The sequence below is a fragment of the Gossypium hirsutum genome, chromosome D03 (assembly GCF_007990345.1).
Source record: "Gossypium hirsutum isolate 1008001.06 chromosome D03, Gossypium_hirsutum_v2.1, whole genome shotgun sequence".
Classification (NCBI taxonomy): domain Eukaryota; kingdom Viridiplantae; phylum Streptophyta; class Magnoliopsida; order Malvales; family Malvaceae; genus Gossypium; species Gossypium hirsutum.
In genome coordinates, this window is record NC_053439.1 from 49,227,004 (window position 1) to 49,241,728 (window position 14,725).

At 31.1% G+C, this 14,725-nt stretch overlaps 1 protein-coding gene across 1 annotated transcript; it reads right to left on the reverse strand.

Moving 5' to 3' along the window:
• Nucleotides 1-6,360: 6,360 nt before the first annotated feature.
• Nucleotides 6,361-9,529, reverse strand: LOC107962039 (auxin response factor 10). The gene is made up of 5 exons (XM_041090368.1): nucleotides 9,227-9,529; nucleotides 8,097-9,133; nucleotides 6,854-7,746; nucleotides 6,698-6,763; nucleotides 6,361-6,625 (listed from the first exon to the last, which is right to left on the reverse strand). Exons 2-5 carry the CDS (start codon nucleotides 9,114-9,116, stop codon nucleotides 6,544-6,546), a joined length of 2,061 nt encoding a protein of 686 aa, XP_040946302.1. The 5' UTR covers nucleotides 9,117-9,133; nucleotides 9,227-9,529; the 3' UTR covers nucleotides 6,361-6,543.
• Between the last annotated feature and the right edge of the window lie 5,196 nt (nucleotides 9,530-14,725).

The window sequence follows — 14,725 nt, forward strand, 5'->3', positions numbered from 1 at the left end:
AATGTTTCATCAATTTTCATATAATTAACATTCAAATAATATTCACATCAATAACAAACATTTCAAGCATTTAAGAATATAATTCAAGTTACACAAACTTACCGAGCTAAATTGCAGAAATATCAAAATTCAGGGATATTTTGGCAATTTTCCATTTTTCTCGAATTTCCATCCAATCTTGATCTAAATTAATATTTAATTCAATTTATAATAAAACAATTCATTTCATGCAATTTGGTCATTTTTGACATTTTTACAAAATTACCCTTAAAATTTCACTTTTATTCAATTTAGTCCCCGAATCTAAAACATGTAAATTAGCTATTTTAAAACAAACTCATATTAGCTGAATATTCACATATATTTTCCTCCTCCTCCACTCCATTCCACATCCTTGATATATACATAATACCATTATTTACTTGTTTACTCATAACAAGCTCTTCACTTGAGTCATAGTCACTAAATTAATTATATCTTAAGCTACAAAACTCCGAATTGATATCCGCAAGTTTTTTCTGAAACTAGACTCACATATTCTTACCATAAAATTTTTAGAATTTTTGGTTTATCCAATAAGTACATTTTATTCTTTAAAGTTTCCTCTGTTTCACTATTTAACAGTTCCGACCCCTCTTCACTAAAAATTAATTATCTCTTTGTACAGAATTCAGATGATGTTCCCGTTTGTTTCTATTGAAATAGACTCATTAAGGATTTTAAACATATAAATTATAACCTATAATTATTTTTTACAATTTTTAATGATTTTTAAAAGTCAGAACAGGGGAACCCGAATTCATTCTGACCTTGTCTCACAAAATTTATTATATCTCATAATTTACAATTCCATTACTTACACTGTTTCTTCTATGATAAACTAGACTCAATAATATTTAATTCCATATTCTTTTCATCCTCTAATTCATTTCCACGATTTATAGTGATTTTTCAAAGTTAACCTACTGCTGCTGTCCAAAACTGTTTTAGTGCAAGATGTTGATTACTAAGTTTATAACTCCCTTATTCCCTTTCTCTATAATATTTCTCATCACTTTCACTTATTTTCCTTCACTAATATATCAAGAACACAAGACCTTATATAAGAAAACTCTACTATAACATTAATTTCCTACTTTTTCAATAATATCAAACTAAAAAATATATCGAAATCTTGATGTTCTTACCTTGCTCTATTGATTTCAATCTTTAACTTGATTTTCTCTCTCCTACAGCCTTTATTTCTTGAATCTAATTTGATATTCTAGCTCCCCATGGTCTCCTTATCAAATTTCTCTCTTGGTGGCTATGGAAATTTCTTTGATTTCTAAGTGAATTTTTGTGAAAGGACCAAATTGTAAAGAAAGCAAAACTTTCTTTCTTCTCTTCTCTTCTAACGTTGGTTGCATGGAAAGATGATGATTTTTCATCATCTTTCTTCTCTTTTATATTAATCATTTAATAATAAAATAATACTAAAAATCTTAATAAAATATTAATTAAATAACATTTATCTAATTAATTAATTTAAAATATCACAAACATCATCATTACCTTCTAGAATTCTCTCTCTCTCTATTTGATCATTTTGCCCTTCATAATCTTTTGAAATTCCATCCTTGAGTCATCACTTAATTTGGTAAAATTGTAATTTAGTCCCTAAAAATTCTTCACATTTTCAATTTGGTCCTAATTCATCCATTTTCCTTAGTTTCTAGATTATTCCACCCTTAAAATATTTACACTATTGGTCCTTCAAATTTTTCGTATTTACACTTTAACCCCTCAAATTTTGAGTATTTACTCTTAGGCAACAAAACTTTTCTCACTTTTGCAATTTAATCCTTTCTTGAATTAATATGTCATAATATACTTCCCAATGTTGACATAACTCAATATTACCCTTTTTATCACTTTATTTCCTTATTTTACTATATCAGAGATATTATTTTACTTTTCTTACTGTAGAAATTTTCGGGGTATTACACATACATATTTACCAAGGCCATTGACAATTACAACATTCCATTCCATTTCAAACCATATTTGAATCCATTTACAATTTGTGTTCTATTAATCAAGATCATACATTAACATCCTAAACCAAAAGTGTATATAAACATAGTTTTATACCAAATTTGACTCAACCTAGGTACATGCCATATTTGACACAAAAACGAAACATAAACAAAATTTTTTAAGTCGGGGATTGCTTCCGAGATGCTAGATCAATTGCTCTTGCAATTGGGAATCTACTATACTTGTGCACGGAGAAAACAAACCGTATGCCAAGCAAATACGCTCAATGGTAAATCCATGATTCAAGCCAAAAATGCAATCTTATACATATGCACACATACCATTTAAACCTAATCTCATGCTAATCATGTCAAGTTCTTTCATTTCTATATAGCTATGAATTAAGCCAATTTTGCACCTACTCATGTCTTAGCTATCATTACTACTTAACTCGATTAAGTTCATTACATGCTTCAATCACCAATACAATACCAGTTATGCTATTCAACAATAAATGTACCATTTCTTTCTTAATATCATACCAATTAATAGCATAACATCAACACTAAATAGACATATTCAAATTTATACATGATTTTTAACTAGTTTGGAGCCCGTCGGCTCTCTCACTCTCATTCGGGCCCTAGGGCTTGTTTTCAATTTATTACATATATTGTCATATATTGTATCTCAATTTCATTTACCATTCCTAATATTATTTAATCGATTCATATGTTTATAACCCTATTAACTAGATACGGATTCGAAACAGATAGGTGGATCTATCACCCCGGGTTGCTTCGTAACGATGATGCTAACCTGTACATACTACCACCCCAGGTTGCCCTGCAATGATTATTTTCACAATCCGATTATTCTATCACCCGGAGTTGCCTAGAAACAATGGCTCTATATGTACAATCTGCCACCTCGATTTGCCCAGTAATGATGGTTTTCAATCAATAATCTGACCTTATAACATACCAACTATATCCAACTCGGTTCGAATAACTAATAGGGTAACTAAATTTCTGATTCATTATATACATCGTTTAAATCATATTTAATCATATCCAAATAATCCATCAAGTCATCAAATCATCATATAAACAACATATTTAAACTCAATTTTACACCAATTATAACATATCAATCAATTCATACAATTTTCTATTCCATTCAATTTAGTCCCTATCTTGATATTCAATCTAAACCGTACCAATTCAATTCAATAATCCAATAACAACTCACCTCAATAGTATATTATGCAAAATAATATGAATATGCAATAATTAAATTGGTCCTGAATCATAGAAATACAAACCAAAATTTTGAGCTATTCGCCGACAATTTTCAATTTTCCTTTCCTTCTCGACAGTTTCATGTCAACACTAGTTGAATTAAAGACTAAAAGCTTGAAACCCTAAGAAATGGTGTCCTCCTCTCTTCTTCTTTCCTTTGGCGGTTGGAAAAGATGATATTTCCTCTCTCGTTCCACTTACATTTCTATTTATACTTGGATTAATTTGCTAATAACTTAATTAACTATATTTTAATTAAACAAATCTTAATTTACTTAAGTTAATGGCCATATAAACATACCGTCCACTACCACTCACTTTAGCATGGTCTAATTGTTGTTTTGAACCTTTGGTTAATTGAAATTAAGTTCCCAAGTCATTTTCTAATTAAAAATCTATAGCGATTGGATTTTACAATTTAGTCTTTGGACCCTAATTAACCACTATTTCGGCTAAATTGACTATCCAAATTTCAATTCATCTATATAATAACTTTGCAAATATATTTATTTAATATTTACGGAAATGAGATCCCAAAACCTAAATTTTCGAAACCATTAAAACTGGGTCTTTACAATTTTTAAATATTGATTCATATTTGACATGAAGTATATTTAAAACACGTGAATCAAATTGTAATTTCATGTATATCTATCGCATGGACAACAAGGATACAAGTTTATGACGAGTTAAAATAAATATCATTTTAATAAAACAAAGAATGCTATTTTTTTAGTATGTTAAATCCAAGTTGTTCATGCACACATATTTATAATTTAATCAACTTGCTTTAAATGGTAAAATTGTAGGGAAGGTTCCTATGCTATTTATTTTCAATATATTTAGACCCTTGACTTTTTGGAATGTGTAATTTTTAGTCTTGAGTTCAATTTCTTCGGTGAATTTTATTAAATACTTTCACGTAGCTTATCTTTTCTAAACATATGATGATGTGACATATATATGCTACTATTTTTCTTACGAGTATTATAATTTTTTGCTTTCTTTTTTACATGCAAAAAATTTATCCAACTCTACAAAAAATGCAAGGAAATATATTCAAAGGTATTTAATTATCTGGCAAAATTAACGAAAAATAATTGACAATAAGACTAAAAATACAGATTTCGAAAATAAATGAGACTATAAACAACGAAATTATAGTAGAAGGATTAAATCTATTAAAATACATAGTATAAAGACTTTATATAGAACATAACCGTTTTAAATATGCACTCACGTTATATTTGAATTAACATTTAGTGTCCAGGTTAATACGCGATATAAATATTTTGAAAAATAAATAAAAAATTTTAGAGTTTGAAAATCAATTTAAAATTTGAGTTATAATTTGAAGATTAACTCTTTTAATTTTTATAATAGAGCAGGAAAAAAAAAGAGAAATGATAATATGAGTTGAAAATATCACGATAAGTCAAAATCTCGATTTTTTGCGTATTGTACTTTTTCTCATATCGTCCTTCAAAATATAAAGACGACAGCGGTAAAAAGGGTTTAAATCTTGATTGTACATCAGATACAGATGAAATGAATGTCAACTGTTCAGATTGTGGAAATTTTACCAAAGTCGAACCCAAAGTCTTTAGTGTTTCACCTTAAAAACAAAAAGAAAAACATTAAAATTGAATCTGGGTCCACCGCACGAATGGATGCCCTTCACGCCACGTCATCATATCTCTGTCGTTTACAGTGAAGTACAAGACTTTTTTGGTCCAATAATGGTTTTGGTTCTTCTACTGTACTCAAATTTGTGATTTAGTCTCCTATTTTATAATTTGGCATAATTTGATCCTAAAATTTTATAATTAATCCAAATAGTTATCATCTCAGCAGTCTTGGTTAAATGAAGTTTTTTTTTTATTTAAGCTTTTTAGTCCATAAATTGACTTTTTTTTCTTCTTAATTTCAAGTATGACTATAGTAAAAAAAATATTTTTAGTTTGGGTTAACATGAATTTTAACAATTAAACTTGAAAATTAGATCCATTAAAAGTTAAAGATTTTATACTTTGAAATTATACCACGTCGTCAAACTTTTACAGTTTTTAACTTCATAGACCAAAATGACTTGATTATCAAATCCAAGTATCAAAGTGAATATAATTATTAAATTTAGAGATGAAAAATTATATTAACCCATCTATTTTATCAATAACCACGTAGTCAAGGGGTCAACATCTAATAATTAAATTGAAGTTTATGTTTGGAAGTTTGAAATTTTGTCATCAAAATTAATGAAGTGTTATTATTATTAATTGTACAAAGTGGATGAAAGCTCAAACTAAGTCTTTACAACATTTAAGACATTCTCGGATTCAGTGTTCTATGCTTAATTTTGCCTTCAATCCCCAAAATCGAGTTTGGGGTTATTACTACTACTTTCCTCCATCAATTGTTAAAATATAATAAATATATAGTAATTTACTTTCTGAATTCAGAAAAATTAATCCATTCAATAAAAATAAACAGGATAAGGTTTTTTTTTCTTCTATTTTTGGGATTTGCATCAAAAATTAAAATCTCCCCTTTATTTTTTTTATAAGATTTTTAGTGTTGGGATTTAAAAAAAATTAAAATAGTAATTTTGCTTTGGTCTAGTGATTACAAAATTCAGTGAATTTTCAAACCTAAAACAGACCAGACCAGCTTGGCCGTCAAACTGTTGGAACACTCAAAAGTCTTTCATGTTTTGTGTGTTTATAATCCCAACATTTCTCATTTTAATGTTTCATGAAAGATCCCAATGTTTTTGCTCCTTGAATCATAATGGTCATAATTTAATCCGATATTATTAACTCGAATCCAAATAATTTAAAACGATCTCGATCAAGCATCCAAATCCGTGACCAAATTGTCTTAACTCGTCCAATTGACAAGTTCTGATTAGAACATGCAAACTTATTTACAAGTTTGGTTTTAGAAGCTTACAATAAACTTCTCTAAGATTGACAATGTTTGCTTTAAGACAAGTCAGAGCTAGCACTGCACTTTATTATGAAAGCATGCATAAAAACAGAAATTCCTTACAAATGGGAAGTGTTATTGCATCAAACGTAAACTTTAAAACACATTAACATCAATGTTTTTTAGGACACTAACAGACAAGATAATCCCTAAGAGGAGCTTAGCAAATCCCTTTAAATTTTGTTCAGTTAAGTTCTTCAATGACCTATGCTTGCTTTTCCCACAACGGTCCCCCGAATCACGCAACTATGCTTAAGGGACCTCTTTTGCTCGGCCCTCCTAGCCCGTTTTCGGCTGTTCGAATCCCGGTAAGCCAAGACCTGGAAAACCCATAACCATGAGAACCGAGGTTTAGAAATTGGGGAAATGAAGAAAAATTGTGTGTGACTCACCTTGCAACAGTTTCATTGCTTGAATCCATCCTTATTGTCAATCTTTTTGCTGTTTTCATAAATGCACTACAATATAGCATGGGAAGATTGTGTAAATATAAACCCAAAGCTAGATCGAAAGAACGAAAAGGATGAATCGGTTTTTTGAATTGATACCTGAATGGTTCTTCTCCAGTTTGTTTGACAGCACCTGTTGCATCTCGATACAACACATGGCCCAACATCTTGGATCTTTCTATTCCAAACATGTTGGCCAATCTCCTGTACAGCTCTTCATAAGAGCCAAGAACTGAGAGGTCAAGGGTTCGTCCGACATCCTCCGAGTCCAAGAATACCTTGCAATGGCCAATATCGTGGCCAGTTTCCGCGCTTCTATAATCCTGGTGCCACAAAAATCCAGCAGTAGATGACTTCTCAAGAGAAGATCGAGAACCATCAGAAGTATCTTTTGTTTTTTCGGCACTGCCATCTAACGAACTATTTCCGTTAATAACTTGTGAGACAACTTCACTTGAACAGCTACGAGAGAGCTGCTGCTCAGTAAGTATCGGCTGACCAAAGAGTAAAAACTGGTGTCTTTTTGTGTTGCCAGATTTCTCATTCACATTAGAATTCCCGATTGTTAACAAGCAAGAAAGATTATCAGTACCATTAGGGCGCCTTGCCATCATGATGCCATCGGAAATTCTAGAGTGGGGATCGAACCGCTGGAAACTGGGCAGAAAAAGTCCGGATTGCAGTTTATTATTAAGATGGAGATCGGATAAAGATAACCCAAATTGAGCATGCCTGGCTCCCTGTATGCCTGCAGGAGCATTATCAGATAAAACTAACGGACAGCCGGTCCCATGGGGATTGCCATTGCTTGAAAATGCCGACATAGGAAATTGTCCGTCGAGAGGAAAATCGAGATGTTGGGGAAACCTAGACTTCTTTCTCGGTGGGGAGAACGGCGACAAGTGGACGGCAGGCACATTCGATACCAATTCAACCAACCAGGGACTAACACGTTTAACGTTTTGAAGCAAATCCGGTTCATCCCATGTTACCTACAACATTAGTTATCAAAGTCAGGCGCCCAAAAGAACCAACAATCTGGCATAACTTTTGAAGTCGAAAGCAGCACTAAACAGATAAAATTGCATTGGCTCCAAAAAGTTTATAATTCAATTATGACCTCCGAAAAAAAGTTTCTGGCTTAGCCCCGGTTAAATGTTAACTGGAGCAGCCAAAATGTTTTACCGGTTTAGCATTACTTCTGCCATGAAAACCTTACTGTGCCAACAACAATGCTAAACAAACCTGAAAACATATATAGTTTTAAAGCTAAATAATTCACCTAAAAGAACCGCCACATGTTGTAACCATTTCTTAATGTATCAAACAATAATCCGCAAACCTGAAGAAGTCGCCATGGGGAATTAGGCCACCGAATGGGATCGACAACTTGAACAGAAGACACAGTCCCCATGAACCAACTAATCCTTGAAGAATCTTCTGTCTCGAAAGCCATCTTAAACCTCATCCCACAACACCAAGGAACCCTCATTGCCGCCTTCACCGACGACGCCTTAACGCAAAACTCCGGTGTTGTCGCTCTTGGGTAATAAACAACCTCGAACGGCTGACCGCTGGCCGCCAACGTAGCCGCCTGTAAAACAGCTTCCGCCTTCAGTTTCCCCTTTCCTCTCCAATCCCCATTTCGGTTCATCATCATCATCTTACTCTCGTCCTCCCTTAAGAAAGACAAAAATGGAGACCCAGCTTCGGGTCCGTTTCCAGTCCCGCGCTTGGCTCGTCGGATCCCGACGCACAGGCCGCCGTTTTCGGACCTTAAGAACACGATGGAATCGCCGGCAACGAGCTTCTTATGGTTCACGAAAGTGCTCCATCCCGTAGTCAATAAATGCCTCCTCGGGGTCCCTCTATAAATATGCCTGAACTTCCACGTTTCGCCGTGGACATCCACGGCGACGACGGTTTGAACCGGAGGGTCCTCCGTGTAATCCAACGGCGGGAAAATGGTTTCGGCGCAGTACCTCGGGACCGAAAACCCACCGCCGTTGTTGGCGTCGGATTGGGTCAATGTCTTAGCGAAAGAAGCAGGCTTCTCCGCGTTATCGGAGCCGAAAACGGCGACGTTTTCTAGGTCGAGCTCTGTGTTGGGTAACGGCATGAGGAGGATCTTGGCGTATACCTCGTCGGTTTCGGTATCCGCCATGAATTTGAGCGAAGCCACTCGGCAAAGAACTAGAGCCGGGACCGGCGGAGACGAGGGGAAATCGACGGCTGCGAGTGAGTGCTCGGCGTGGCCTTGAGGGAAGTAAAAGACCTTGGAGTTTAATGGTGGGATTTGAACCATGGGGCCAGCACATGCATGCCATAACTGTGGATCTAAGCTCTTCTCTGATTCCTTCATCGATTTTCCGATTCAGCCTTTGAAAACAAAGAAGAAAAAAGAAAACCCAGAAATTAGTTATGAATTTAAGCTTGAAAAAACCTGAAACCAGTTCATTAAAATTTCCTCACCTTTTCAGACTCTCTGCTGTACCTTTATTTTCTTTCACTTTCTCGCGTGAGGATTAAACAGTTTGAAGAAACAGACTAATATAATAAATGAACACAGAAAATAGCTTCAAATTAAGAAGGAAAAAAGAAAAAAACAGGACCCCACTGATTTAACTCTAAAAAACAAAAATGATACTGTAAAAGATGGGTTTTTGCAGGTTAATGAGGACTGGGTTTGGTTTAAATTAGAGAGAAATAAAATGGAAGAACATTTAATCTCTCACTACACAAACAGGAACAGAACAAACGAAGAGATCCCAAATCAAACAAAAGAGTTCACTTTTTTTAATAAAAAAAGTATAATAATTTATTAGCACATGATTATGACGTTAAAATCTCATGTGACGATATGGAAGGGGAAAGTAAAACTCATATCGCCACTCAAAAGATGAACTCTTAATTTTCATACCAATCCACAACTTTTTACTTTATTCAATTCAATCTAATATGATAATTCACATCATTAAAACTTGAGTGCCAAGAGTAAGGTTACAATTTTCTTTCAAGGACTAAAATTAAAATTTTAGAATTCAGAATACCAAAATAAAAATTATGACAAACTTGAATGTCACCTGTGCCCAGTATAAAACTAAAATAATCCAATTTGAAAAACACGAATGATGAACTTGAATAATTCGAATCCAAAAGGACCTAAAAACAAAATAACCCAAATTTTACACGGAGGAAACTTTTATTAATCTAATCCAAAACACAATTTATTTGTTTTTATCGAATTATATAAAAACTTAAATATTTTTTATGAATAGATAAAATGAGAGCATTGTCTAAATTTGACTAAGATGTTAAGAAAGACTTCATTTAAGGTTCAATAACTAATTATTTTAATCGAAATTAATAATTTCCTATTTTAATATTTTCTCATTTAATATCATTATCCGCTTAAACTATTCATATTTTCTCCCAGCAGGATAACTGCGCTTTAGTAAGCTCGAACTAACATCCTCCTATATCGACAACAATGCCAATGCTAATACCAATACCAAGAGGCTTGACTGAGACCTCAATCTTCCCTAAAATGAAAATTTTTACCTTTAGAAATTATACTTTTAACTTTCTTTTATATTAGTCATGAATTAGATAATTTATAATTATATAAAAATGGTGATTTTTAAAATATTAATTGGTCTAAATAATTGAAAATGATTGTTTCTTTTGTTTTTTTGTGCATAATATTTGAGGATGGTGAGTGAGCAACAGATGGGTTGATTAAGTTTACTTATTTTAGAGCCTCTTCTTTAAATCATTTCGACTTAGTCCCATGATTTTATTTTGGGATTCACTAATTATATGATTATAATAAGTGAAATATCCATTAGTTACAACCTACGACAACAACAAATTTGTATATATATTTATTTAAGAAAATATGAAAATAAATTGGTAAGATAACCGTCTTTCGAATTTCGAGAATAAAAAAATGAGTTCTATTTTATGTAAATCATCTCGTTTAAATACATTTTAGTTGATAATTTTAATTGTTAAAAGTGAATAAAACTTGATTCGACATGAAAAAGATTATTTTTATTTATATTTTTTAGTTAATCGAATTGAGTTATTCAAATTTTCAAATGTAGTTTGGTTTTTAGAGTTCGAATTGAGTTAAACTTTACAATTTAAATAATAAATTTGTGTAAATATCTATTGAGTCCTTGTTAGTTTTGAAAATAAACAAATTAATCATTCTAAAAAATACTAAAATCTCAAAATAAGCTTCAAATTACAAACTATTTATAAAAAAGATATTTAAATTCTAAAAAATGGAAATATTAAATTTAAAAGAGTTCTAAAAAAACCCATATCAGTTTGAAGCTTTGAAAAAGTTTTCAAATATATATGGTTTCAATTTATGCGCTCTAGCTTGAAATTTAGTCATATTACCAATAACGTTTTAATTTGTCAAGTTTAATTTTTTTTAAATTTAACTCGAACAAATTTATTTGACTTGGACTCAAATTTCATTTTACTTAACTTGATTAAAAAAATCAAATGAAATTATAATGATAAAATAAGAATTATTGACTAACTTGAAATCTTTTCATTCACTCTACCAATTTTTATCAATCTAATTTTGCTTCGTAATGCTTTAGAAGAATTGAATTAATAATAATTAAAATAAATTTGAAGAAAAATCTACACATTTATCATCGAACTAACTGTTAAGGCAAGACTCAAATTTAAGACCTAAAAATTTCCAAAACCTCAACCTTACTATTCAACTAAACTTCATTAACTTTCTCAATGTTTCTTATTTAGGCAAATAAATGAACCATTTTGATGGAAATGCAAATGGGAGGGCACCATTAACACAAATTCCTTTGGCAAAACAAATTTAATTGGAAGATTAGAAAAGTGATTTATTTAGGCAAATAAATGAACCATTTTTGCATGTCACCATTAACATGAACTTTCTTTTGGCAAACAAAATATTTATTTTTAGCATACATAATTAATTTCTAATAATTAGTTGGATCTTTCATTCAACAAACTTAAATCCACCAACATTTCAAGTAGCTAGCTTGCAAATTCAATTTCTTTTAATGTTCTTTCTTTTATTACTACCTTTTCAATGTGCCACTTCTTTCTATTTATTTATAAATATGCCACCGATATTTTCATATAAGTTAATTCAATCATTAACATTATTCGTAATTTTTCAAGAATTATATTTAGGGACTCAAGAAAGGTAAAAAAAATTCAGATATAGAAATCTTTGAAATGCAAAGTTGATAGGTAGTCTTTGATTTCCTTGTCATATTATGGTATTTGTCATTGCTTTAAGGTAACTACTTTCAATTCTATAAGGCTTCAATTGAAAGCTATGAAGTTTTGGTTACAATCCTTGGAAATCAAACAAAATAAAAATTGGGAAAATAATGTTTGCATGGGTCGGGTTTGAGTTTTAAAAAATTTGATTTCGAATTTATTTGGTCCAAATCAATTTTAAATTAAATAAGTTTAAAGTTATTTATAAATATTAATATAATTTTTTTAAAAAAATTAAACTTCGACTTATTGTTATTTTTTTGTCATCATTTTTCTAGAATAACTCTAAAGAGTAGGAAGAATCTTTAACCTAAGTCAGACAAAAGATTGAAAGAAAATAAAGAAAATGGAAGAAAATGCCCTAAAAGCAATGCATTTTAGACAAATGGGAAACCCCCATGAAAAAAAACAACAAATTGAAAGCTGTTGGTTATGAAACAACATCAAAACCGACAATGGAACATGAATATATCTTTTAAGTACAGACAAATCCCAATTAATAACATGGAATTGTTAGAAAGCAAGAAGAAGACATGGTCTGAGTAATTGGTGAACAATCAAACTACACTTGTCAAGATGAATATGGAGGGAGTCTATTTGAGTTTTTTTTTGTCTTTTTGATTTGGATTGTGTTTCACATTGTGTTTCTTTTTTAGGATCGAGTCATTCATATTGAGGTTGCATTTTTTAGATCGGTAATTATAGATCCAAATCAATCCGAATTATAATCAATTTAAATTATTGGTTCAAGACATTTTTAGTTCGGTCATATTAGAGTCCAGAATAATTAAAATACGATTTGTTGATTTTCTATCATCAAATCAAGTTATATTCCGATTAATTCGTCTATTTTCAAATTCTTATAGAAAGTGACAAATATAAAAAATCATTATTGCTATAACAACATATTTCTTAACTCATCTTTCTGATCACATTTTTTTAACAACTTTCTATGTTTATTATCTGATAGGTAAATAAACCCCCTGATTAAATTTAGAATCAAACTGAGTCGAACCCTAAACAAAAAGATGCAGGTTTTTTACTCACAAGACTCGAGTCTAATATTTAAAATATACCCAAATTTTTACCACTTAACCCAACTAAGATAAGTACAAAAATAAATAGAGAATTTGATTGCAGAAAGCTTAATGCCCAATTGTCTTGTATGTAAAAAAAGGCAAAATTGGTGGCCAATAAGCATGGTTAGGCCAACCATTATTTTATGACCTAACCCTAAAAACAGAGTGACATGAAAAACAGTCCAACGAGCAAAGCAAGGTTCGCAAATTAGCTAAAAATACCATTTTTGTTCTTATACTTAAACCCTTTTAACTCCCTTTTTAGGATGTCCCTTCACTCTTTTCTTTTTCCTTCTATTTCTCTTTTGTTTTCTCGAGAAGAAAATTTCAAAATCTCACTATCTAATTTAAAAGACTCTTTAATGATCATGTAAGTAAAATTGTTAAATCTACTAATCAAATCACTTAATTGTTGAATTTTGTCGATTGAAAAACTCATTTTAGCATAAAAGCCGGATCACCGGTTAAATAAATTGGATTAAGAATCTAAAAATATATTAGTTTAGATATAATGGTTAAATTAATTTTCGAATGAACAATAATTGAGCCGATTTTCTAAATAAATTTTTATTATTTATTTAATTATCGTGAGACCATTGTGAAATCGAAAATCAATGATGTAACCGGGGTTTTTTGCTAGATTACGCAGTGTGCGCATTTTAGCGTTAAACCACATTCTTCCGAGTTCTGACAGCTAAAAACCAACCAGAAGTTGTACAAAGTTGGCCCACGGGTGACGTAGGGGAGCTTGTTGGTATACACGTGTCATGATCAGAATGGTTTGGGCCCATCAATGATGGAAAACATTGGGCTTATCGAGGACTGACAAGATGATGATGTTGATGATAATAGGGGACACAACACTAGGAAGGGAAAGTGGGATCAGTGGGGGCTGAGATGAGACAGATAGCACAGGAATCTTTGCCCTTATGTTTGATTTTTCAACTCAATCGAACAACAACAGGCAGTAAAAAACTAAAAAAAAATTTATGACACGTGTACAGATAGAAAAAGAGTTAATTTTGTTATATTTATATTTTGCTAAATTACTTTTTAGTCACTCAACTATTGTGAAATTTATGATTCAATCCCTCAATTTAATTTGATCTCCCCTATTTCTTTTTGATGTTATTTGTGGATCTAAATTAATAATACCGTTTTGTTGTTTTTCTTGAAGTGGCGTTGATTTTTTTATTGTTATTTGTTTACACAATTAAATAAGACAGAAAATTAGTTAAATACGTTAAGTAAATAATAAATTTACATGTTAGTAGAGTGTTTAAGATTATTATTATTATTATTAATTTCGATCGTGTTTATATATATAATAAATATTTAAAATAAAAAATGTAAGTCATTTACTAAACATAATGCTGAAGTTTTTAATCCTACTTATGTAATTTATTAGTTTTGAAAATTGATTTTTGTATTTTTATTTCATGGATTAAATTGTAATTTTCAACTATTTTGAAAATAAAAATGCATATGGCATGTTTCATTAGGTAATTCATGTATGTGTAGGATCATTGAATATTGATGAACACAATTTTATAAGTGGGTTTAAAGTGGATTGATAGCAGGTCGAATATTTGTAATG